Raw genomic sequence first — 26,703 nt, 5'->3', positions numbered from 1 at the left:
TTGAATTACAAAGGGTGATCGAGGATTACTTGAATTACCCCATAAATGACTCGTATTTGTTCCAGTGAATCGCATCAGTTGAGCGTTCAACCAAATCGTTCCAGTGAATCACATCATGTGAGTGTTCTAAGAAATTACTTCGATCAAACGGGTAGACACAAGAAAATGAAAAGGAAAAGATTTTTTTTTTCTTTCGGTTCTAGTTTTGTTGCATGGCTGCAGTGTTTTCTTCCTTGGTGAGCCATTCCTGAGCAGCAACAAGATCAGGAAGCACAATGGCACCAGACTTTCTCCAGGTCTCAGCATCCGATGTCTTAAATCTATCCACGAGCAAAGCATGCATACCGACACTCCTGGCTGGAAGGTAGTCTTTGCGCATACTGTCCCCGATGTGCAGTGCTTCCGATGGGTTGATATTTCCGGCCTTCTCCAGTGCAATCTGATAGATCCTTGTGTCTGGTTTTTCAACACCCACTATGCCTGAGAATACACCAAAGTCCCATTCTAAACCCTGCAAAATATCACATTGTTAGCAACCGATACCCTATATCAGAACTTGGCAACATATTCAGAACTTGCTTGATGCAGAAGATGGACACAGCACTAGAGGAAAAGAATAAATGAAATTTGAAGAGTTCAATAAATAGATTTTTTTTTGCGAGAACAAGCAAGGAGATAGTAAGTATTATGCTACCCGATTGAGTCCTAAGGCAGGAAGAATGACATCTTGATATCGATACTCTGCGTTGCTGACAATTCCAACAATCAGACCTTTCTGGCGTGCCCATCTGAGGAAGGGTTGAGAGTCAAGAAACACAGAGTAGGGTGCCGAAGATCCAAATGATGAGTATATGCGCTTGAAAACCTTCTCAAATGTCTCATCATCATATTCATAGCCTGCCTGCAGCATAGCATTCAAAGAAGAAGCAAATATAAAGGTGTTGGCTACAGTTTTAATATTTTGTGTTGTTTCTAACTTGAAAGAATGTTACATCCAATTTAACAATTGATCGGGACAAATCTACTGAATCTAAACATGTTCATCAGCTAGAGAATGCTAGTCGTCATTGTGATCATCAGTCACTTAGAAAAGCTAGATATTCATGATTACTTCATAACTCAACCCACAAGCAGTCTATTGTTTTGGTCATTATATATGATTTGTAATATAATCAGTTACTAAAGTCTATTTCTTTATACCTTAAGGTAGAAGTATTAAGCATTGCAAAGCTTGTTAGTACAAGGTGTAAAATTTGGATCTACTTGGATAGTTCATATACTAATCCCTTGATGTTTGATGGGTGGAAATGGCAGCAGAAACCATAAGAAAATCCTGATCAACACCTACAATAAATACAGTACATCTGTTGAGAAAACTTGCTTTGCTGTCTAACTCAGGAAAGTTGCTTACCCTGATGAAGGAATCCTTCACACATGATCTCCACCAGTCAATGTTTGGCATTTTTGCTGCATGTCCAAAACATGGATATCGTTTTGCCATGTCTGTGTATGCAGATTTGAAGCCTTCATGCATGCGTCTGTAATCAGGACAGGGCAGTCCTACTGCTTTAGCTGCCATGCAGTAATAATCCCCAAGTTCTCCTTTGTAAGCTATTAAAGTACCCGTCACATCCACGGTGATACATCGCAACTTTGACAAGATTGACATTGTTAGCACTTAGCAGTATCTAATAATTGCTGTTTCTTCAAGTTGACACCTCACTTCTTTTCATTCATATGTAACTTTAAAACATTTTTTGTTGTAATTTGACCGACAAGCTATACAACATCTTGAAACAATTTGCTTCTGCATACACAAAGAAGTTTAGTAAAAAAACACACGTCAACAACTGATATTTCACCATTAGTAGCATTAAGATGCTAATACATATGCAACATTTACCCCTCATTGTTTAAAATAAAGATCACGGATAAGTTACTAGATCAAGGCCCATTACACCATGAGATAAGGGAACTGTCTGTCACAGTTCCTAAAACACCATTTGGTGGTTGGCGGCCAATACAAATATGATAGGAAATCAGTTGTTCCTAAAACACTATATTCAAGTACCTCCAGCAAAACATTAGGAGAAGCACGGTCCTTAGATGAAGATGCAAGATAGCTTTCAAATTCTATAAGGTGGATGGTACAAGTATGGTAGAGTCGTTCATGAAACCACCAAGAATTATTACTGTCTGAGCTAAAATTCAATGGAGGAACTTCACCAAAGCCTGAAGTACTTGCATAATGGTGATTTATTGCAGCTCATTTTGTTTCCTAATTAGTAAGATTATACTAGAAGATTTATATCAAAACGACAAAAGGATAAAACCTTGGTGCATAAACTAAACCAGTGAGAAGTAAGAACAGTTCATGGATAGCAGAGTCAATCACATTAAAAGTACAGAAATAGATTACGTTAGTTGACTTATGCATCCAATGAGAGTAGCATAAAACTCAGAGAGACTAGCATCAAAAGTAGAAAGTCCAGTTAAATATGCCAAAAGAAGTGGTCAACGCCTATTGTCTAATTGGTCGCCAAAAGCACAAGGGCCTACCTATGGATGCTTGGAATTTGACCAGAAATGACAGTCTATGATGTTTGTGCAGTGTGCTATTATTCCAAAGGAAGAACATATTTATTTGTCGGAAGAGTTTCTGTAATTTTCTTTTGTTTCATTATCGTTAATTCTCAGTCATGTCTGAAGAAGAGGCCAATTTCACATGTGTTATCATTAATATCAGGTTGTAACTTCAAGTGGCAAAACATGTATTGTACCTAAAACTACTTATGCTATTTCACCCCTTACCAACTGAACTCAAAATGAACCCAAGGATTTGCGAAAGAATGGGGGAGAGTTAGCATCCTTAAAGTGGTGATACAGAGGATCAAATGAGGTATCATAAATCAAGACAAAATCCCAAAGGGTATTTGGAAACTGTATCCAAATTAAACTCTAATGATCAACAATGCTATGCCATAAAACTACTAAAGAATCAAAAAACAATGTTGTACTTCAAGCTTAGACTTGTCCTATTATATTTGAACAAAGAACATCTGATGGAAACATTGACCCCAAAGTCGGCTAGCAGATCCAGAGAGACACACAGAAGCACAGAAAGGAATCAATGACGAGACTTCCCCTTTAGGACTCCATTAACAAATATGAGATAATCACATAGGATTTGTAGATTTTGGGATCAAACCAAACTGCGTAAACCATGAATACAGTCATCCGAACTAAATGGGAAAGACAAACACAAACAATAACAATGAAAGTGCATCCTTAAGAACTTTAAATTGATATCTAACTTAATTTACTAGTGGAAAAGGGCCACCGTATTAGGCATCGAACACGATTCCCTTGCCACGATATCAGAATCATATCAGGAACATAATTAGCACAGCGCAGGGCACTATTTGGCCACTTCAACAGGTGTGGGTGGATCACCACAGAAATCAAAAGAAATAACATGCCAAGAAATCATCTTTAATGCCCCTGTTTCACTAGAGCAGAAAATAGCAGATGGATGCATGAAAGTTGCCGAAATCAGATCCAATAGGTGCTAAAAATACTAAAAAAAAACCTAAAATCGGAGAAGAAATGATACCTCATAGCAGTGAAATCAAGAACCCAGATAGAACCCCAAAAGCAGCAGCGGCAATCAACTCCAAGATCGGATCTTTAACCCTGCAACGCCACCAAGAACACAATAATCAAAACCCGAAGACATATACTTACTCAGATTCAAGTGGTTTAGAAAACAACCCCAGACGCAGCAGCTGGAATCAACTCCAAGATACGACCTTTAACCCTTCATTGCCACCAAAACAGATTAATAAGACCCAAAAGTACCGACTTGTTCAGATTCAAGTGGCATCAATTAAGCACGGAGAAGAAGAAGAAGAAGAACCGACAAAACACGCATACTGAAGCAATCCAAGAAGAAACAAAACGGAAAGAAAGATCACAGGAAATCCAAAAAGCGAGGCAGTGACATGAACAAGGGGTAATTTTCAGTAGGAAGCGACCGCCCACCTCCGGCTCAAGGTTTTGCTGTGAGTAGTTTGGGTCTCCGGAAAACCGAAGTGGTTTTGTTGCGGAATACCAGGGGAGGCAGACGCTGGTTTTGGTCCCTCTCTCGATTCGTCAATCACAGAGAGAAGCAACTTGAACTCTATTCGCCGTAACGAAAACACGGAAAAAGAGGAATCTATTAAGTTTAGCAACCATTTTGTTTTTTTTATGTTTTATAAATAAAGAAAAACCTCATCCCATAAAATGTTAATATCTAAAATATTACACTAATAATAATATAGTAAATGAATAAATTCTCCCAAAAAATATTTTTTTTATATTTTCTCGATCAATATCTTTTTATTTATTTATTTTTATATAATATATTTTTTCTAAAAAATAAAATTATCTACGCTCAATTATCTCACCTCTGCATGGTTATTATTGCTTTTGCTCTCGTACTTATTTGTTACTATCGAGGTCTCACTTCGTTTGGTCATCTCCATCGTTAATCTTGACTAAGAGGAAAGAAGTGTGTGATCATTATCACCTTTGCTCTCACCCTCGTTTATTGTTATCGAGGCATCGCTAAGGCCTCGCTCCATCTCAACGTCTTTTATCATTGACATCAACTAATGAAAAGAATGTGACTACAACATGGTAGTAACGAAGGAGGAGGAGCGAATATTGGTTCTTGGGTGGAGTAGCTCGGCCATGATCATATTCTAGAGGATTTGTTTGTTGTTGTTATTGTCATTATCGCAACCTTCGTTGATCGACCAATCAAAGGGGGAGAACAAGTTAGTAATGGTGTCAATGCCTTGTTATCGCTTTGATTGGTCGATCAACGAAAGCTGCGATAGCGACAACAACAACAACAAACAAATCCTCTAGAATGGGATACTAATAAAAAAAATTTTAAAAAAATTGTTCATACTAAATTCACTTATTAAATATTTAAAATTTTATCCCATAAATTTAGTAGTATGCCATACCTACTTTCTCAAGTTTCAAAGCTCAAAAGTTCAATAAACTTTTATCCATAAAGACAATTAATCTCAATTTAAGTACAACGGACTACAATAACATGTACACAAAATTGGTGATAAACTTAAATTTAGAAATGTAAATGTGAAAATTATTGTTTTCATAAGGATATATATGTGCATTTCTGTCACATAAATTTACATAAAAATAATATATTTTTAAGATTTAGGGTATATTTTTAAGTAAGCTTTAGGGTGGTAGGGGATAGTTGAATTAGACATTAGAGGGATGTTTGGTGCATGTATCGCAATATTTAGTTAGGAGGACAGTGACTTGCAACAACACACATGCATGAATGAGAATAGTTAATGCATTATAGAACTACTAGCATTTTGTATGTGAGATTAATAGTTAATTATATATTATCTCTTATAATTAGTTATTTTTAGCATTCTGCTTCTTATATTTTTAAAAATTATATTGGAATCTCTATACTTACGAAAATAAAATATTAAGATCCAAGATAAAATAAAAATAAAAAAAATAATAATTTTGTTAGAGTAATGCATCAAATGTACTTTCGTAAGTATAAGGATCTCAATGTAATTTTTGAAAGTATAAGAATCAAAATACTAAAGATAATTAATTACAAAAGCTAATATATAATAGCTTGAGGGTTGAATTTAAACTATGATACGGAGTACAACGTTCTATAGGCATTTAGGGTATACGAACAAATACTTGATTGATATATTTGTCATTCACATCCTCCTTTCCTCATCTCCATCATCTCTTTTCCTTTTCTTCTTTAGCCTTGCCGCCTCTCCCTTTCTCTATCGCCTTGACCCCTCGGCTCCCTCCTCGTCATCTCCTCTCTATGTCACTAAGTTTCTCAAATGAATAATGTTTCGAAGCTTCAACCCAAAATTAAAATATTTGATTGTAGTTAAATGCTTCACTGATAAAACAATGAATCTTGTTGAAGTTTGTTCCAATTGATCCCAGGATCAAATCTTAGCTTTTAGCCTTCACCTCAATCATACGTGGTTTTTGATTGTAGTTAAATGCTTCACTGCCACAAGGAATGCATCTCGTAAAGTTTGTTCTGGTTTTTGGCTGCCACAAAGGAATGGAGATCTCTGTTTTGCTTATGTTGGATACTACCCACTATATGTAGGATGTTGTTTTGCTATTGCTTTTGGCATAACAGGGTCATAAGAGAACTCACATACTGGAATTAATTTAGCACATATCATGGTGGAGGAATATGTATTATACCAAATTAATTCACTTGGAATGAATCATGATAAAGCTCCTTCACAGACATCCCTGCTAATGGCATTGCTTGGTGTAAGCAATCAGAGAGTATGAACAATAATGATGGCTCCTGTTTGATAACCAGAGATCAAAAAATGGCTCATCACTAGAAATATCTATTGAAGTGGATTTTCCCCATAATTGGAATGCTGAAACCTTGACTTGATTTTGAGAAACAATGTTAGATCATCCAATGGGATATATACATATTCGATGCACTGATACAAGACAGCTTGAGCAAACATGTTGCTACTTTCACCCGGTAAACAAACTGATTGAATCTTTCATGAGCTCATGCAATCACCGCTGACATGTTGGTCGAGGAAATGGAGGAGGGCGAGACCAGCAGCCCAGACATCATTATCCGACACATACTCATCGGGAGAATGGCTGACACCCCCTCGACAACGAACAAACAGCATACCAACCTGCTTTTTAGAGCAACGGGGATAAGCACAAGCGTGTGATGTGGGTGAAGACCAATTAATTTTTCGATTAGAGCATGAGATAATGACCTTGGTCAGATGAGACATTGCCATTGCATCATGTCCTGCCCCACTCATCAACACAGGCACTTCAACTTGGATTTTTCTCGACATCTTCTTCACAGTGGAATGAGCCGCTTGTTTGAGCTGCTGACTTAACTCTGAGTCGCAATGCACTGCCTCTGCAGTATGCTGACATGATAAATGTGTCGGTGTATAGTTCAGCAAACATAGAGCAAACAAAAACAGGATTGGATTGAAATCCAGACCTTATGCTCGACGGTACAGTTGACCATTCGATTGTCGCATATTTGATAAACCTGGCGTGAAAATTCGGATACTATGGCTCCCCTATCGTCATCATCCATTGCCCGTATATCGACAGTAAAGTTTACCTGCACAAGTAGAATTTTCACTTCAAACACAAAGTATCCACAGAAAGGAGGATTACTAATAATTAATGTTTGTGCCCAAACTTTCCTGGCCAGGAATGACATTGCTTGCACCTGGCCAGCTTGATATTTCCCCCACTGTGCAGACTAGCCCTGAGAAGGATTCCTTTTTGTAGGATCCACACTGCTCTTTGTAAGTCAAGGCTCTATCAGGATATTTGCATAGACTCTCAAGGTTTACAATCAGCTCAGCAGCAGCTACCATGGAGTCTTGGCGCATTAACATTGGAACTGTACCAGCATGCCCCTGAGAACCACTTACTTTTACCTGGAAAGTAGTTGCAGATATTATTACTTTGTCGCTTTGAGAAAGATGAATAGAAATTTATGATTACACAAATTTTTTCTCTCTTTTAGTCTATACAATTATAGACTGATTGCGATAGGTACATATACATGATTTTACGATATGCATATTGTCCTTCATCTGGTTCCATTTCTAGATCATAAACCAGGGTTTGGGCCCAGGACACTTTCAAAGATGAACTTCATATTACAAGCTCACTATTAATTCCAATAAGATAGACCATGATTTTCTCACCCTAATGCACCACTGTCTCTTAGCTTCTTAGACTTAGCCCTTAGTAGAACCTACACACAAAAACAATAGTTCAGGTTTTGCTCAAGAAGAATCGACTTAGGTCCTCATAAAATTTGCATTATCATTAATAAGAAAGGTTTCAAATTTTGGTTGGACCAGTACATAATGATCCACATTTATTGGTCCGACCAAGTACTGGTACCAAAACGTACACTTAATGATACCAGAAGCTGTCAGTCAGTATACTGTCTCGAATACCAGTACTGTACCAGTCCAATATGTTTCAGAAGTTGATATCGGACTGTTATCTAAAACCTTATATTTATATTTAGTATAAACTATCGATGTGGTTACTCTTATGGTACCTCAAGATTCACTTGGGAGATAAATTTGACTCACTGGACAGTCACAATCAAGAGCAGCTTACTTCAGAAGATTATGTTAGTTGTGCTGTAGTTCACCGATGAGAAAAAGATATGTAATACAGACCTTCAACCGTGTCTGTCCAGCAATTCCTTTGACGATGCCAAGAGGAGAACCAAGCGATTCCAGTACAGGACCTTGCTCAATATGCACCTGTCATTGAATTTAACATACAATTAATATTTTTAACTAGTACAAGCCTCAAACATGCACACAACAACTCTTATCAGAAATCACAATTAAAAAAAACTTGAGCAGCCAGGTTGTACCTCAATATAACCCCACACTGATTCTGGGTCGTACTTGACCTGCAGAAGACTTGCATCACTGCCCTCAAAAGAATTTTCTTTCAGAACATCTTGTATTGTGGCACCACTGGACAAGTTTCATGCATCAGATAATGAGCAAAAGAAGATATTAGATAAAGAGCAGTATCAATTAGTGACAATTACTTCTTATCAGATGTTCTCAATGCTGATGCAGGTAGTTGACCAGCAATAGCAGCACTGCCTAGAAAGGTCGATTGGAACCTGACACCCTCCTCATCACTAAATGCAATAACCTGAAATTTATAACCAAAGTGAAAGTGATGAATATTGTCTAATTTAGATTTCATATCCATCAAGCCAGAACTTTAAAGTGTTAAAAGTTGCCTTTGTTTCATGCTAACAGTGTAAGAAAAAAAAAAAAAGAATACTAAAATGATAAAGACCAACAACAACAACATTTGGTAGTTATATTCAACAATTTGATTAAATGGACTTGAAATATGTGACAGTGACCAACAACACTAAGAAAGAAAACTCCACTGACCTCAACCGGCCTGCTAAGTTTATGCAACTTCCCATTTGTCTTCAAGACCTTCAAAGCAGAGATAGCGCATATGATGCCCAGTGATCCATCAAACTTTCCAGCATCAACAACAGTGTCCTACTTAGACCACAATACCCACGAATCATGAGGAATTTATCCGTGAACTTTTAATATTTATTGATGGTCCAAGATCTTCACAAATAATTACCGCATGAGATCCAATTAACAAAGTCTCAGCAGTTGTGTTAAGTGCCTCGCTTCGGCCATGTACATTTCCCATCTGGTCTACCCACCTGAATGTCAATATTATATGAGTAAATTTCTCAGGGAAGAAACACAATATCTATCAGAATTCAAAAAAAGACAATGAGCATACGTTCTCAACCCCGCATCTCGCATCCACTCAATGATAAGTTGTGCAGCTTTTACAGAGGCTGGACTTAGGAATGTCCTCTCAAGATATCCATCAGCATCAGATATCTGCTCAGAAAGAAACATATTAGCACACAAAATATGATTTTCTTGAGATAGATCTAACAACAGCTATGATATCCATATCAACCATCACAATCAGCAAACATACTAAAATCAACAACAAGAACAGACATGTAACAATGAAAACAAAGTAGGCTATTCTGATATGACGACATGTTTGAGCAAACAATCATTAATCTTACGAACACTCATGCAAATGTAACAATTTAATTATCGATACAAAGACTCATGCAGTATCAACAAAATCATTTAAATCTTACAAATGTCATATAGGTAAAAACAAAGAAGAACACAAACATTTATACACATCAATCTTCCAATACGACTATCAATCTTCTCCGGCATTCATCGATCAAGTGCCTTGTGAAAAAATAATCTTTACGATCTTAAAATCTGGAAATGAATTCATTTATGTATATCTTCAACTAACAAACAACAAAGAAAAAAAAAAAGCAAAAAAAGAGCAACTTTGCCCCCAACCTTCGCGAGCTGATTGATCCTTTCCACCGCTTCATCCCTCAAAATCCCTGCAAACAACTGATTTCTTCCATCGTCGACGCTCTCCGCCTCCAAACCTTCTAATATCCCGAATAAATAGCAGAAAATGGGTCAAAATCGCCGGAAAAAACCAATAATAGATAACATCCAACGACGATTCGATTACCGGCGACGAGAAGAAGTATCAGCGCAATCGAGAGCGAGGGAACCGACGCATTTTTGGCAGGAACAGAGTGAAAAAGCGACCTTTTTCCGGAAACGACAGCCATTAGGTTCACCTCGCTCCGCTCCACAAGCACTGGCTCGCAATCGCTTCGCGTCCGTGACGGGACGGTGCGAGGAGGAACATGCACCAAGCGGTTCGATGTCCTGTGCTCCTTCGGATCATCTATAAATTCGCAAACCTCGGTGAATCGCAGCCGTCCAATACGTCTCACACGCGATCTTCTCTGTCAATTTACGCCCATTATATTGCTCCTGCGGCACAAAATATCGCTTCCGTGATGCACAGCATCTCTACTTGATACTTCCCTGCAATGTTGCGCGTAAAAAGAAGTATGCAAATGCAAGCATCACCGTTAGATCCGATACCCAGTAGATCCACAGCGTAGGATGTGGGGCCACCCACAGCGGGCGCGTGCCGGAATCTTGCGGATGCGGAAGACATTTCACGGACCCGCAAGTGGCACCCATAAATGCACCCACGTCAGCTAGCGAGCAGCGGTGCGCTGAGGTCAGCAGTTGCGCATCGTTTCGACGATGACAGGGTTGGGTGGTTCTCGTGGGTACGGCACTTGGTGGTGGGATATGAGTTGGACTTGGGTCAAAGGCGGCAAGATTCACGGATAGATCCTGTCAACACCGTAATCTATCTTTTCTCTATCCTGTTTTCTCATATTCGAGCCATAAAAAAAGATACAGATCTTACTCTGGAGTCCAAGGATTGACACACGACTCTGATGTCAAGGTGAGAGGCTGATAGCTCAAATGAAAAATACAAGTTAAATATACTTAAGCTTTTAAATGCAATGGTATTGATAGAAGGAGACTATCAAGAATTTAAATCGGATCCATCGTAGATAATAGAGTATTATCATAAATCAAACTTGTGGCAGGTGATTAGTACCCAAGTAGTGGAAATATTACGTAGGATAGCATGATGGAGGTGAGATGAATGTGCATGGAATCGTATGCAGAGGAGACAATGCATATTACATAGACAGATGTAGATAGTAATAGGGACAAGAAGAGGACGTGTTTCTGTCGCTAATGTTGTGTAAAGCACAGAGAGGCAGACTGTTACTAAGAATATATAATTAATGGTGACAGGGGAAGCCATTAATCGTGGTCTCTAATTTAATGGATTTCATAACTGTTGATGCAAACAGCTGTTGGTCACACATACATAATTAAAGAGGGTCATGAGAACTACAAGACATGGCAAACACAAGCAAGAAGCTGCTGGTGTTAGGTATTTCTTTGGGAGTGGTTGTGAAGGAAGGATCAATCTCTTGGTGAGTTCTCAAGAGATTTGACCAGATTGTTGAGGTTACGTAAGATAAAGAAGAAGCTCATTTGTTTGTTGTAGACTTATCATATTAGATCATGGCTACACTCTTCTCTCTCTTCGTTAATATCATCACTCAGTGAAGCTAATTACGTACAGACAGGAAGAACTTCTTCTTTGTCCACAGCTATGTCACAGTGACTTCTCGCAAGCCTCACCCAAATTGCTTGCACCAATCAAGAGATAAAGATGGCCATAGCCGGCCCATGGAGTGACTGTGTTGGTTTCATGTCAGTTCCCCATATAGATTGAACATCTCCTGACTCAACTTTCTTTTATGAGGTACAAATTATTTCACTTTTCGGATAAATTGATCTCGAAACATATTGAGATTTTGTTTTCTTCGTCATGAAGAGAGAATTCCGGTGTCGAAGAAGTCTTTTCTCTGCAAGATCCTTTCTTAAATGCTTATACCACACATTTCATGTTTCCCACCAAGGAGGCATCCACAGCAGAGCATCATGTGTTAGCAGTACTGAACTCTCATCTTCTAGTTTTTGGAAAGGCATCCTCTTTGGGAGTGTAATCAATCGATGGGAAGACATGAGGGAGGGATTGTCAACTCAGAAGCTCTCGATTAATCTGGGATGTCCCCAGCTCCATCTCTGGATCCAGTGGGCCTCTTCAAAGCTGAGAAGATGATGGATTTGAACTTGTTCTTGGGATGTCAAGAACTGAAGTACATCTTTTTACCTTGGAACATTAGATACTCTTGCAAGCTACTGCAGAAGATGCAATTTTCTGTTCTGCGGAAACTGTGAGGAAACAGAAGTTGTATTATTTCCTGCCAGGAACTGTGTCTCTCTGATGCACCGATTCTGCTGAAAGCAACAAGAGTTGCTGTGGCTCCAGTCACAACATTTCATTGTGTACAGTCTTATCTGATCCAAGTTGAATTCAATCTACAACCTTGTCCATGAACCTGCAGTGTGTAATAGCATTTTGCAGTCGACTTGCAGCATGGGTGATAGTATTTTCCTAGACATGTGTGTATCAGATCAAATAGGGTTTTCCAGTGATTCTTTAGTCTAACTAGACTTGCTCTACAAAATCTTGGCTGCTGTCTAAATGTCACCAAACAAGAGCTTCATCTCATATTCAGGAAGACAATATACCTGGAGAAACTGCAGCAGGATCACAAGGCCCAAGCAGTATTTGATGATCACCTTGAATCTAACAGAGGATCTTGTCAACCAAGATGACACTTATCTGCCATCATCCGAGTAGCTGAACATGAAATGCCAGTGCTCTGTTTACTTTAAGCATGCATCATCATGCTTATAAAGAGAAGCCTCTTAGGCAACATCACTCATAAGTGGCTTAAAAAGCATGGACATGCATCATGTGTCATTGATGATCATCTTAGAGATGGAATAGTGGTTTCACATGCATGCACAAAGCATAGAGAGTGACAAGGCAATCTACTTTTTACGGTCTACCATAGGATAAGTTCTTTGAGAAGAAAACGATGATCATGAAATGTAATAGAGATGTGTCCTTGTGGTGTCATATCTTCTCTCTTTGCTCAGTGTTCCTAATTCATGAACCGAATCCATGTGGATGTCTGTAAATACCTGAGGACAAGAATAATGATGATAATCCAATTTGTTTATGGATCCATCTATCAGAAAAAGAAAACCCTGAAAGCAGCAGATAAATTAGCTGCACAAATATGGCAGACATGGAAGTCTGGTTTCGTTTCTGAAGCACTTGTAAGAAGTGGAACGAGTTAGCTTCTGTGGGTAAAGGTTTCCAGGCCCAAAGATCACTGATACCTCCATTTGTGTCACGAGAATGATTGGTAGGTGAGGAGAAAGCTTACCATGTGAAACATTTCAGAGATTCTGGTCCTTGTGCTTCATCATTAAACTGGCATCAAAACTTGGTGTTGCTCTTCTTGTCCTTGGAACCACTTCGCTGCAGCAACACAGGTTGCAGAGAGATCCATGAGCACAAGTGTCGATCGGTTCATGGAGGAGATGAAGCAGAGGGACTCATCCATGGGTGTTTTGAGTTCATGAGAAGCTTATAAACTGATACTTGGTCATAAATCTCTCCTGTTCATCGTTCTGAAAGTCCAGATTAAAACTCATTTCTGGATCTTTTCCTAAACCTGCTGCTAAAATGAAGAAGAATAATGTGTCACTCAGCAAAGGAAATCTTGACAAGAGATGAACACAACTCCTTTTGATTTGGTGTCTCCATCAGGGAAGCAGTGGCCATGCTTCAAGCTTTTCGAGTCAGGTGACGCTGATCAACAATGACCAAAAGGAAGCCTCATCACATGCAGACGGGCCCATGTTATTAGTTAGAGCTTCCATCTTTTCCAGGTTTTGCCAGTGCAGTACACTTCCTTCAAGTGGAATTCGACATGCTTTTGCCATGGCTGCCTAACAAAGCCCAAAAAAACCCTCCTTTATTTTGGTCTCTCAGATTCTTGCTAGCTTGCATGATTGTGAGTTGAACAAAAGAGCCCAATTCATACTGTTACCCACAAGGCCATGGAAGAATGCTGATGTACCTATGCAGATTGCTGAGGAAAGGGTTGAACGAAGATGACATGTTTCGTGATCCCATCATCTTCATCCTTTTCTCGGTTAAAGAAAAATATCAAGATCAAAATGCACTCAGATGCAATGGAATAGAACAGCAAGATTGAATCGAAACCAAATAATTAAAGAAGCCAGACACAGGAAGCAGGAGAGGGAGAGGGAGAGGAAGAGAGAGAGAGGTAAAAAAAGGAACAAGGCAAAACAGTGAAAGGAAACAGAATCTCTTTTTCTCCTGCTTTCTCTATAATTTCTCAGCACCACAGCTTAACATTTCATGGGGAGGGCAAAAACCAGGCAGGAGAGCACAGGAAAAGTACAAAGATGTAGTAGTGGTGGGTTCCTGTCTCTCCTCCATCAACACCAACACCAAATCCACCAACCCCTGCAAATTTACACTCACATAAAAAACACCAATGATTCTATATAATCTCCAACCCATTCCTTATCAATCCTTGGCACGAGGACAAATTATTTTCTGTCACCTCTCTTAAATCACACATTCTCACTCACACACACACACTTTTCTCTCTTCTCCTTGTTTCTCTTTCTTTGTCACCATCTTTTTCCTGTGTCTATCGCTAGTCCTGTTCCTGCCAGCCTCCTATAAATAGGCGCAGGAGGTTCGTTAAACCCTCCCAGCTTCGCCTTTTCTTCTCCAATCCTTTTAAGCTCAAGAACATACCCTTACTATTGTTCCTCTATAAAGTTTGGACAGGCAGTGGGAGAGATAGGGAAGAAGAGTAAGAAAGAGAGGGTGTGTTAGCTTCGAGGAGTCATAGAGAAGAGAAAGAGAGTGTGAGAGAGAGAGCATGGGAAGAGGGGAATGTGGAGGGGGGAATGGGGTGGCAGCCGAAGCAGGAGCAGCAGCAACAGCAGCAGCAGCAGCAATGCCGGGATGGCTGGGGGGGCTGGTGGAGGAGAGCTTCTTCGTGGGCTGCGGGGCCCATGAGAGCCGGAAGAAGAACGAGAAGAACATCTTCTGCCTCGACTGCTGCACCAGCATCTGCCCCCACTGCGCACCCGCCCACTCCTCCCACCCTCTCCTCCAGGTCTGTTTCTCTTCCCTTTTCCTTCCCTCCTCCTCCATGTCTTCTCTGCCTGAGCTCACAAATCATCTTCCTTCTTTCCTCTGTTCTACCCACAAAGTGCTAGTTTCAGTAGCATTAGCTTGTCGCTCAGGACATTACTTCTCTTCTTTACTCCTCCTAGTTCTTGATTTGGCTTCTTGAACTCAATCATGTTTCCCCTGCGTTCTTAAATTACACAAGCACGCATCTTTTTTACTACTCATTCTAAGAATTCATCCAAGAATTCTCTGAAGACTGCAAGTTTCTGTCAGTTCTTTTGGTTGTCATGGTGGTGGTCTTCTTTAGGTCCATACTTGCTCTCAGTTTTACCAAGACTCCCTAGTATTATTGCCTTTTTACTTTGTCTTAAATGCTCTACTTTCAGAAGGAAGGACAAAGTGTTACCATCTTGGTTTCTTTTCTTTTAGAACATGATATCCTAGCAGTAATAATTGTTGCAGCAATGATGCCAGTGGGGATACCTGAAACACACTTATATGCCTCTCTCTTTTTCTGTTTACAACACAGCCTGCAACCATGAACATTTGAAAGTGGTAGATATGGCTTTCCTGCAGTTAATTTTCTACTGTTGGTGAGAGTTTTGAGTGGTACTATTAATTTGCACAGCAAAATGTTCTGTAGATTTACAAACCTGGCTTAATGATTTTTGCTCTTCTTCTAATGCTCTTTTCCCTTCAAAAAGTTTTATCTTTCCATTTAATATTAGGTCTCTTTCAGATTCATTTTATTACTTTATTTTCTTTTCTTTGTGCAGTCTTCTTTGTCATAATAATTTTGATGCCTTTGATCTCAGCATCCCATACTTCTTCTCACAATACTTTTATCAGTCTTTTTGTGTCAAATTAATCTTTTTTCACACTGGAATTTTCCCCCCTTGTCATTATCTTTTGTATTTACCTTTACTGAAGTAATAAAATTGGCTGCTTTGCTTTTCATCATTTATACTTCCCTCTTGGTAATTCCCAAAAATCTACCACAAGGTGTCAACTTTTCACCTTAATTCTTATTATTTTGAGGATCTCAATTCGTAAAAATAAATTTTTACCATGGATAGTAACATCCTGAGATCAAATCCAATCTTTTATATATATATATATATATATATATATATATATAAATGGAGAAAAGTAATACATTTATGTAGAAAATTGGCTCCATTGATCTTTCCTTCTCGGTGAAGAAAGCTTCAAAAAGTTCACATTGTGGCCAACCTCAAGATGTACTATTTTGCCTTAAAGACTCAGGGCGACTGATGATTGGTGAATAAGTACCCAATGGCTCATACTTTAATGAACTCAATTAGTGGTTAATCTTGAAGCTTTACAGGATTCTCCATTACCAACACCATCACAATCGCTCATGAATGCACGAAAATTTCAGGTGAGGCGTTATGTCTACAACGATGTGGTTCGATTGGATGATCTCGAGAAGCTGATAGACTGCTCTTATGTTCAGGTGCTGTGACTTCATTTCCATGTAAGAGATGAAGGGGTTTTTCTTCTTAGATGTTTGTTGTTCTTGACAGCCTTACACCATCAACAGTGCCAAAGTGGTGTTTCTGAAGCCAAGGCCTCAATCCAGGCCTTTCAAGGGCTCGGGAAACATTTGCTTGACCTGTGACAGGATCCTCCAGGAGCCCTTCCACTTCTGCTCCCTCTCCTGCAAGGTAATTGTCTACCATGATCATGTCTTGTCCGGAAGCTTCAATGTTCAAGGCTGGTATCCATCACCAAGATGGGCATGTTTCGGGGTTGCAGGTGGATCATGTTCTGCTGCAAGGGGAGGACCTGTCGAGCATACTGTTCAGGTTCAACGACTCGGACCTCGCCTTCTCCCACTTCGAGAACCTCCGGGTTGACAGCTCCGATCTCCTCATCGAGGACGACGTCCAAGTCACCCCGAGCTCGACCCTGGAGGAGCGCCACGGCTGCTCGGCCTCGGCCAACGGCGGCAGGGGCAGTCTGGGGAAGAAGAAGAAGACCGGTGGCTTCTTCCCTCAGATCGTCCTCTCCCTGAGCAACAGGAGGAAGGGAGCTCCTCACAGATCTCCCCTCTCCTAATGTAGATGGCTGTGGCTGTGGCTGTGGTGCACGAAATGCCCCTATCCATGTGGGGGTGGTGTGGGGGCATTCCGGGGCAGGGTTGCGTTGGTCTATGGATTGGAGGAGAGTCACTGAGCATTCCCGTTACTGACTTAGGTGGGCACAGTGGATGATGTTTCAGGCTCACAGTGCTTGCCAATTTTGTTGTGATGTAATGGAATGCATACTTCTATATCCTACCTTTATATATATATATATATATATCACGCTTTGTACTTGGTCTCTTTCTATACTATTTGTCTCTGTCTTTGACCAACACTGCCTCCTCCAGCCATGCTCAGTCGAAGCCATTAATGGGTTACACACATAAGAGGAAATATTATACGAGTTGGGTGGGTTGATGTGAAGGAACTCCTTGTGGGGATGGGGATAGGAGGTCTGAGACTTCTGTTCTCCACTGTGGGCTTCTGCAGCAGCAGCTGCTGCTGCTGCTTTCCCATATCACCTGGATGGATGCCATCTCCCTGACTGTGGCCAGCTTTTCCTGGCGGTGGTGCTTTGCATCTCGGTATGATCCCAAGAAGGCTGTGATAAATGGTGCATCGGGCATCGTTCTCCATGCCACCGTTTTTAATGATCTCTTGGAACCAACTGAAACACAGTCCTGTATCTCTGAATCAAGGATGATGTTATGTGGCTGAGAATCCTGTGGTTGGTGGAACAGGATTGGATCAAGGAAGAAGATGCAGAGACCCAAAAGTTTGACCTGGAACTTGTTCACCGATCCACCTTGGAGGGCTGCCAAATGACCATGATTGGCTGCTCGTCTCAGGATTCACATGGCCTGCCACCTTCTTCTTCATCATCATTCTTGAAGATCCTGCACTGTGTATGTGACAGAATGAAAATTTTCTCTATCATTCTCCCCATCATCAAAATCACAAACATATTAAAAGAGAAATCCAATGTAGTCACAGGATATGAACAAAAAAAATCCTCTTCTGCCAAGTTAGCATAAAGAAATCCACTAGACTGCCAAAGATATGTAGTCAAATTTTGTAGCGCTTACTCGCATCACGTGAAGGTCTATTACTATACCCACACAGATGCATGATAGATGTGGAGAGAGAGAGAGAGAGAGAGAAGAGCAATGAATTCACCGAGAAGAGCGCCGTTGGGAGGGAGGGAGGCGTTGCGTTGGCTTGTTTTGGGCGAGTCGCTTAACACTTTTTTGTTGGGGCATTGCCCGATTGACCGCAACACAACAACGACGTTCTCAGTTCCCAAACCCTAAGCAGCATTTGAAACTGCGCCCTGTCGGAGCACATCTCCCACAAACCGCGACAAGGCTCCATTGCTCAACTATTACCTAAACAAAGCCTCCCACCTCACTCTCATCACACTTTGGTCTCAGCATTCCCATATAAATATCACCGGACCTCTCCATCCGATCACCTGTTTGTGTCACTGTATTCGTCCATCTTCCTATCCTACATGAAGCCTCTTGTGACAAGGAATATCTCGGATTATTAAGTTGCAGAGAGCTCATGCACTGAAAGCAGCACAAGGAATATATAAATATTTATATATCTAAGCCTGAGCTCATCTTGTCTTTCCCCTTACCCTAAGATGATGAAGTGTGTGCACTCGATGGACTAACATTTTATCTCTTTGTTATCTTTTTTATCCATATCAGATTCCTTCCACAAGAACAAAGAAAACCAATTGATATTGGCGATTGTTCAACATGATGTGGATCATTTTCATAGCAAAGAGTGTAGGAAGAAAACTTTAGCTGTGAAAGTGACCTCTCATGTGAGATTCTAGGACAAGTGAGAGAGAGATAAAAATGTAGTGGCACAACTGCTCTTTGCTACTGGCTTTTACTCGTTACCTTTTACCCTTCCCTCCCCACTTCTCTCTTCTCAAGAGAATGCATCCGTACCTGTTGTTTAATTGCAGTGAGAAGATAAGATCTGAATTGTGAGATGCAATCATGTGGCATGTCTCTGAAGGGGATGGGATGACTGAGCTTCCTCGAGGCCAAAGCTGGTTAGGGCTTCCCAGATATCTGTGCCTAGTCAAATGTGCCACATGCCATTATAGTATTGGACCACCTCAGTACATGTTCCTCCTTGTCCTCACAAGAGTTTGCGGTGTGTCATTACGATTTCTTCAGCCAGACAAAGAAATCGTCTTCCTTTCTTTTTGGTTTACCATTTTGCTCATACATCGTTAATATCTCTTTGTAGAGATGGTGGTTGTGACCTTTGATTACTGCTCCTAATTTGGATAGACAAGCTGTAATCGTTCAAGACAAATAATGAGGAGACATGTAGAGAGCCACCTTACCAACATTTTGCCTGCCTTTGTTGTGCTTGCAAATGTATCGGTGAAGTCGAATCAAAACTTGGCATATCATTCATTCATTCATTGCCAGAGCAAACTTTACGTGGAAGTCATGTGCTATCCCCCTCGAGAACAAATTTATGATGTCAAGCAACTTGGTCTTAAAAGCTCAAATATCAGAATCCTCAAACTTTCTTGTTTCTTCTTCTTCTTCTTCTGCTTGCTTGTTTCTTTCTCGTTTCATTGTCTTCTTTTCTGTTCCTCATGGAAGAAAAAGCTCCAAATCGAAGCAATTTGATGGTGTGGCAGATCCTGATCATCACCTCTCTTTCTATTTGAATTTTTTCCATGGATATATGTATATATATATATATATATATTTCTTACATATTTTTCATGTAAATGTGCACAGATATGTTCAAAACTTGCAATACTTGCAGTATGACTGTCATCACCTCCACCACAAATGTTTAACATAACTTGGGTCATCATATTATAAACACTATCATCTTAATCATCACTGTACGATCACCATAAATCATTACATCAACACAATCATCATTACCATTATCTTCATTTTCATCAGTTCCGTCGGCCATCATCTCTATATTTATAGGAGGAGCCTCGTGCGCTGAGTATTCTTTTGTTGAAACTAGTTTGAATTCGTGATCAACCACATGCTCATAGAAAGAACTGCTCATGTCAATTATTAACTGTCACAGGCTTTTACCACTGTTGGGAGTGAGTTGGGTTCCTTGAACGATGCTAGAATCAGGCAAAAATACTTGGAACAAGTCTCGATTTGACCATCTTCAGAGCTTGGCTAGCTAGTGCAAGGGTCAAAAAAGAAAGAAACCTTGCAGAACTGCACTATTTGCATCCTCCTCCACGTTCAGAGATGTTGCAGGAGCTTTTGCAAACACTGTGGATGGTCCTCCACAGTAAAGAAGTCAGTGAACTCAGATGGCTTTTACTGGGTCCAGGTGTGGAGAGACCACTACCCATTTCTGAAGTCTGACTGGTGTCAAGTGAGTATGTGGACGGTGTGGCTTGAATTCCAGCAAATAAGAGAGAGAGAGAGAGAGAGAGAGAGAGAGAGAGAGAGAGGTTTAGCTGAAATAGGTTAAGCTGTAGGCTTGGAGATCAAAGACTTCGATGTTAAACTGGATTGTTGGGTTACACAACAAGGGGAAAAGAATGATGAGTTATATGAATGCCTGATTGAGTTGGAACAACTTCACCCATTCATTCCAAGTCAATAAGAAAAGTCGATGTACGATGCTAGAATGATTATTTCATGATAATAAGGATTGTCATTTGGGGAGGTACTTCAGGATGTGATTGAATCTATACTAGTTTGAATTAGATAATTCTTTTAGACTAATTATGCAATCTTATTGATGCAACTTTCACTTTTAGATGTTACAACACATAAGTAACCACATCAATAAATGTAGCAAAATATTGATCAATTAAACTTTGGTCTTTTCAAATCAAATTTCCAATGATTTTGCTAGTAATTATAATAACTTTCCTGCATTGTGATTTATAAGTAGTAATTCCTACAAATATGCCCAAAACAATTTCATTTGATCAGTTTTGAGTTATGGGGAACTATGTAATCAGTTAAGTTGTGCTTATTCCTAAGAAATATATGTCTTGTGATATCAATAGCTTTCATGGCTATATCATAATAGATTGGTGGCTCATAAGATCATATGAGGCTGTCACCTTGGACTATTAAGGATGGCAAGTCTTGTCATGGCATCACTTGGTTCATAAATTAGTATCTTCTGGTGATCAGGCAAAGAGTGGTGGCTCAATCTCTGCATATGCTTCATGTGTCAATCCAAAGGTGGAATTCTGCCCATCATTATTCTCCTTAGTCTTGTCATTCCAATTTATGTTTAGCTCTATTTTGTTGATGAATTGGTGTACAGACTTGGACAATCTTACAACACTCACAACCTGAGAAACTGATCATCCATCTAGTTCTTGGTACAAGACTTTGGTACCTCAAAATTTGATGGGTTTTGAATTAAGGCAAGCAAATGTACTACATAAAATTTAGATTTTTTCTGTGTATATTGTGACGAAGGCCATCCGAATCTTTTCAAAATTAGCAAGGACATTAGCCAGCCGACACGATCGTATTATCGATAGTCGAAAGCACTTCATTTGGACTGATGTCTTGAGTACAATTCTTTGTGATTACAGTTTGTAGTGGTCCAATTTTAGAGCTCACAGTGTGACTTTTGTCCAAGGAGGACTCAGACTTGCATAGCTGCAAAAGTTCCACACTATCATTTAACGCAACTGTTGTCATGTTTTTGATGCATGTCGCGTCTCCTCTACATGTTAGGGTTTTGTGTGTGTGTGTGTGTTCACAGAAAGAGAGAGCTGATGGAATTTGATGCTTTTCTAAGAACAAATGGGTCTTAGCCGATGAGAATGTGAAGGGCAGACTTCCTTTCCGGGGAACAGCAGATATCCCACATGTTGGAGATCAGACCACACTATGTGATTTGTCTACACCAACTTGAAAAGGCACCATGGTATCGTGTAGCCACTGATCGAGTTGGCTGATGAGAGAGAGAGAGAGAGAGAGGTCACATCTTTGCTTCTCTCATCCAAAGCCTACAATGATTGATGTGTTTGCTCCACCTTCCTTTGAGCCTGCAGAATCTCCTCCCCTTCTGACCTGTGTGTCTCATCCATCCCTTTCCATCACCCATTTCAGCCTTACACAGGCCTCTCTTTCTCTCTCCAATGGAGAGAGTCCACTACGATCCTTTCCGCTCCTTTTTTATTTGATCTTTTTTGACCACAGACAGATGTTGGAAAGGTGCCATTGTGAGGTTGAGCATTGATGTGGTTTTGTTGCAGAGTGGGCTACCCTTGCAGGCATGCACAGGTGTTAGGTTTGGAATGAGTGTGCCATGACAAGGACTTGAGGTTGGTCATGCAGAGCTGGGAAGAAAAAGGTCAGAGGACACGAACAAGGAAGGAAGAGAGAGAGAGAGAGAAGGGGAAACACTCAAGGGTGGAACATGTTAGGGCTGAAGCTCAATAATGGTGGTGATAGGAGGAGAGGTGGTGCATGGCTTTTGCTGGGTCCCAACTGCTCCAGCCTCTCTTGTTCTTGCAGGAGAAAAGGAGGCAGCTCTCACAGGTTCAGATCCTCATCATTGTACATACCTTTGACCATTGGTCTCCCACTAGCTTCTCCCTCTCCCTCTCCCTCTCCCTCTCCCTCTCTCATTTCTTACCATTTACATTTACATCATCATCTTTACCAACTCACACAAAGTGCGAAGCTTTCGATCCCCCCACCTGCAGCATTGTCCTATAAATCCGTTAACCGTTGTAACGGTATATGCCTTGATTTCAAAGAAATCATCAATCAATTGGTCTTATTCATCTTATTTCTGCAAATGCTGTCAGCTTTTTTAGCAGGCATTTCATTGTGCTCTTTTACTGCATTGATGTACTGCAGACTGATGCAAAGAAGCAGTGAATTGTTCTACCTTCTGCATTATCATCTCACTCTGTTTTTTTCTCTTTTCTCTCTCTCTCCGAGGCTAAACAAGAATCCTGATTAGATTCTATTACTAAAACATCAATAATCTCCTTTTTTATAAATTGAGTTTTACCCGAGCATAAAATTCAGATCATCTTACAGTTTTACTGTTCCACCATAAACCTCCTCATGTTACTCCCGCGTTCTTCGAATCGGTGCTAAATAATCACATATGTGACCTAAAAAAACACGTAATCGTTCCGAGTATTAACGATGATATCAACCCAATGGTCAAATACCATACTACAATAGGTCTCTAGGTATATTCTCTAAGGCTCTTACCAATTTAAGCATGAGGAAAAGCCTTGTTTTTTTTATATATAACAATTCTTATCGAATTCATTCATCTCTCGACATCAAGTTTGTGATAGAGATGACGAAATTATGCTTTAACATCTTCCAAGTTGTGATTTCGGAGACAAATCTACTTTGAAAATATATCAAAAGTCAAACCCCTTAATTGACTTCAAAGAGCAAATGCTGACTTTTCACGGTCCTTGCACATCATGATGCGTGCACTGTGCATGATGGGCTCATCGAGAGTCCCACTGCTGCAAACATGCAGCAGCAGCATCACCATCATCAGTTGGGCTATACATTCATGAGCGACAAAAAGGATGATATCCGATGCGGGCTTCCTCATCATTTGCTGCTGAATTATAATGTCTTATGCTTCCACGGGAACAAAGTTGGTTTGCCAATGTCAAAAGAGTTGTATACATGAAGCCAGGAATAGATCAACTAAACAAGTCATTTATTCATGGGTACAACATCGAATTCAAACTAGTCACAGTTTGTGTAGCAGTCGCATCGAATTTTTAAGTAGCACTTGCCACCCTCGAACCCTAAGCTTGTACACTCTTCGTTGCAGACCTTCTCAACGCAAATTTGCCATATCTTCTTCGTCTTGGGCGTGCACGAAGTTGCATCATCAACCTTTGTCAGTGCCTCTGATGAAGAAGACCATGGAAAGGTAGGGGAGAAGGATCAGAGAAAATAAATAAATATATGGATGTATGTTTCGAATGTTCATGGTTTTGATAGATCTGTTGTTGTTTACATGAACAAAACATATCGATTTATATAAAGTAATAATGAAAACAAATTTATTCCTTTTCTCCATTTCTGATACTAAAGTTTAGACAGGATGAGGAACCCTAATTTCTGAGATAGTACCCGAAGCAAGTAGGAAGCAGAACAGGAACACCAAAGCGATGGCCACACCCCTTTTGTCCATTCTCGAATACCACCTTCTACCTGCAAGAAATCCTTATGTTGTTATTTATAATGTAAATCGATAGACCATATGTAGCAGTGGAGATTCTCATGAATGCAAAGATGGTTAGTAGTCTATTCAAGGTATCTACGTGAAGGATCCATCGGATGCGATCATGCAGTTACTGCACGTAGGAGCATAAATGGAAGATCAAGGGTGTTTGGCAAGAAATAATATGTATATTTCATGCCGATGTGGCATATACCAAGGATTCTTTAGATGTTTTGCATCTTGAAAGAATACATCGTATTTGAACATCGCTCTTAAGCTTGGTCCAAATCTTCCCTTGTGATCAACATCAATTATAAGAATAATGATCCATAGAGCCTACTATAAAAGGGCCCCTTAGGTGTGTTCCTGATAGATATATTTGAACACCACTCTTAAGCTTAGTCCAAATCTTCTGAATCTCCCAACTAATTTAAGTATTGAAGAGGTATTTATCGAAAATACCCCCAATGTAGTTTCATAGGGTTTAACACCCCGATGTAGGATGAACATGCCTTAAGTCAAGATTGAACTAAGACAAATACGAAAGAAGGCCTTGATTAGCTCCGAATCAACATCCAGCTCGGACAACCAATTTTTGGCTTAACAAGAATGTGTCAAATACTTTAGATACTCTTTTTATTTTAGATTGATGCATCATGTACAAATGAGACCCTTTAGAATGTATTGAGCACTTCAAATATTATGTTTCTTTTGCGGACATATTACACACAAATGAGATGCTTATGATATTTTTTTTCTTGGTTTTTGCATCACTGGCATAGGACAGAAACGAAAAGAAGAAATTACTACTAGAAAAGATTCTAGCAACTGACCTGAGAAAAAAACACCACCTTATATTGCTTTTTCGATGATTTCGTAGATTTAGAGGAGGCCTTTATTTATTCTTAGTTTTAGGCTTTAAAAAATAACTAACTAACAATGTGGGATTATTGAAAGAAATATAAAATATAAAAATTAATAATATGGGATAAATAAAAATGATAAGTGGTAGCTTGGTCTTTTGAAAATAGTCTTATTTTGCTTGTTCCGCATTAATCCCCTCAACTTGAGAAAAAACTCACCCTTGAGTTTTACGTCTGGATTTGATGGATTTTCATATGGAAAGTAGTTATGTAAATCTGCAACATTGAATATCTTTGAGCCCTCCAAATCATATGGTAAATCAATCATATAGGTATTGTTGTTTATTTCCTTTAAGAGCTTGTAGGGACCATATTTCTTCGGATTCTATTTTTGTAAGTGCCTATAACCATATCTCATTCTTTGAATATATTCTCTCTCATATGCTTATCAGTTGCTTCTATGAACCTGACATTAATAGCTTTTAACTTTTTGAGTGTCAACAAAGTTGGGATTGTATATGGGCTCATAATTTTTTGAATGTCTCATTCTCTTTTGGGTTCATCCAATAGTGAGATAAATTTGGTAGATTTGCTCCTAGAGTTAAATTAATTTAGTGTTGAATATCTCTCAGTTCATCTGGTATCAGGGTGATCTCTTTGAATTATTCTATTATCGATCTCAGTTAGGTTGAAATATTTACTTTAGGTGACTTTTGTTCTTTTATAATAAGAGTATAGCATATTCTTGTTTCTTTAGAATGGATAATAAATTCCTTAACAGAGTTAGAAATAGATAAGAGATACTTTCACTCTACTTTAGAAGTATTGGTTTCATCTCCCTTATTGTAGTCAATAGAATGACAATCTTCTTTCCGTTCCATAAAATATATATATATATATATATATTATTTTTTCAAAGTGGGTTACATTCACATCATACTACTATGGTCTTCCAAGTAGTATATGACACATATTCATGTTAACTACCTCACATATAACTTCTATCTTATAACTTTTCCTAATTAAGAGAGGAAGTCTATAGATCTTAATTATAGTGATAGTTGGGCCTTCTTTAATCCATCCTACCTTGTATGGTATTGGATGAGCTTCTGTGTATAATTTTAAGTGTCTTATCAATGATTTGGATACAATATTGTTACGGTTTCCATTGTCTATAATTAATGCATACACTTTGTTATTAACACTATATCGAGAATGAAAGATTTTTTGATGAATCTTCTTGCCTTGAGATGAGTAATAATCTTTTCACAGCACATGAGATGTGTTCCCCTTCTTCCTCTATTATTTTAGCTTTGTTAATATCATCAATCGTATCATCTTAGGTATCTTCTTCTTCAAAGTTA

At 39.4% G+C, this 26,703-nt stretch overlaps 3 protein-coding genes across 7 annotated transcripts; 1 reads left to right on the top strand and 2 right to left on the bottom strand.

Annotated features, from left to right (window-relative positions):
* Nucleotides 1–4,192, bottom strand: LOC135581691 (uncharacterized). 5 transcript variants are annotated; one of them, XM_065159924.1, is made up of 6 exons: nt 4,042–4,192; nt 3,772–3,817; nt 3,614–3,693; nt 1,412–1,807; nt 695–901; nt 1–511 (listed from the first exon to the last, which is right to left on the bottom strand). In XM_065159924.1, the coding sequence occupies exons 4-6, from the start codon at nt 1,667–1,669 to the stop codon at nt 200–202; spliced, it is 777 nt and encodes a 258-aa protein (XP_065015996.1). In that variant the 5' UTR covers nt 1,670–1,807; nt 3,614–3,693; nt 3,772–3,817; nt 4,042–4,192; the 3' UTR covers nt 1–199. The 5 variants fall into 5 exon arrangements, with proteins under 5 accessions (XP_065015996.1, XP_065015998.1, XP_065015997.1 ...); XM_065159926.1 differs by having other exon boundaries at nt 1,412–1,651; XM_065159925.1 differs by lacking the exon at nt 3,772–3,817 and having other exon boundaries at nt 4,042–4,188.
* Nucleotides 4,193–6,441: 2,249 nt separating this feature from the next.
* Nucleotides 6,442–10,393, bottom strand: LOC135642459 (allantoate deiminase 1-like). Its single transcript, XM_065158621.1, has 12 exons — nt 10,198–10,393; nt 10,014–10,111; nt 9,415–9,518; nt 9,247–9,331; nt 9,039–9,155; nt 8,678–8,787; nt 8,495–8,600; nt 8,292–8,378; nt 7,293–7,529; nt 7,079–7,207; nt 6,840–7,001; nt 6,442–6,752 (listed from the first exon to the last, which is right to left on the bottom strand). The coding sequence occupies exons 1-12, from the start codon at nt 10,298–10,300 to the stop codon at nt 6,609–6,611; spliced, it is 1,482 nt and encodes a 493-aa protein (XP_065014693.1). The 5' UTR covers nt 10,301–10,393; the 3' UTR covers nt 6,442–6,608.
* A 4,308-nt stretch (nt 10,394–14,701) lies between these two features.
* Nucleotides 14,702–17,514, top strand: LOC135642310 (protein RGF1 INDUCIBLE TRANSCRIPTION FACTOR 1-like). Its single transcript, XM_065158347.1, has 4 exons — nt 14,702–15,199; nt 16,619–16,693; nt 16,764–16,904; nt 16,996–17,514. Exons 1-4 carry the CDS (start codon nt 14,960–14,962, stop codon nt 17,296–17,298), a joined length of 759 nt encoding a protein of 252 aa, XP_065014419.1. The 5' UTR covers nt 14,702–14,959; the 3' UTR covers nt 17,299–17,514.
* The last annotated feature ends 9,189 nt before the right edge of the window (nt 17,515–26,703 follow it).

The sequence above is a fragment of the Musa acuminata genome, chromosome BXJ3-7, assembly GCF_036884655.1.
Source record: "Musa acuminata AAA Group cultivar baxijiao chromosome BXJ3-7, Cavendish_Baxijiao_AAA, whole genome shotgun sequence".
NCBI lineage: Eukaryota > Viridiplantae > Streptophyta > Magnoliopsida > Zingiberales > Musaceae > Musa > Musa acuminata.
Note: the sequence above shows the minus strand (reverse complement) of the source record. Positions and strands in the feature narration are given on the sequence as shown.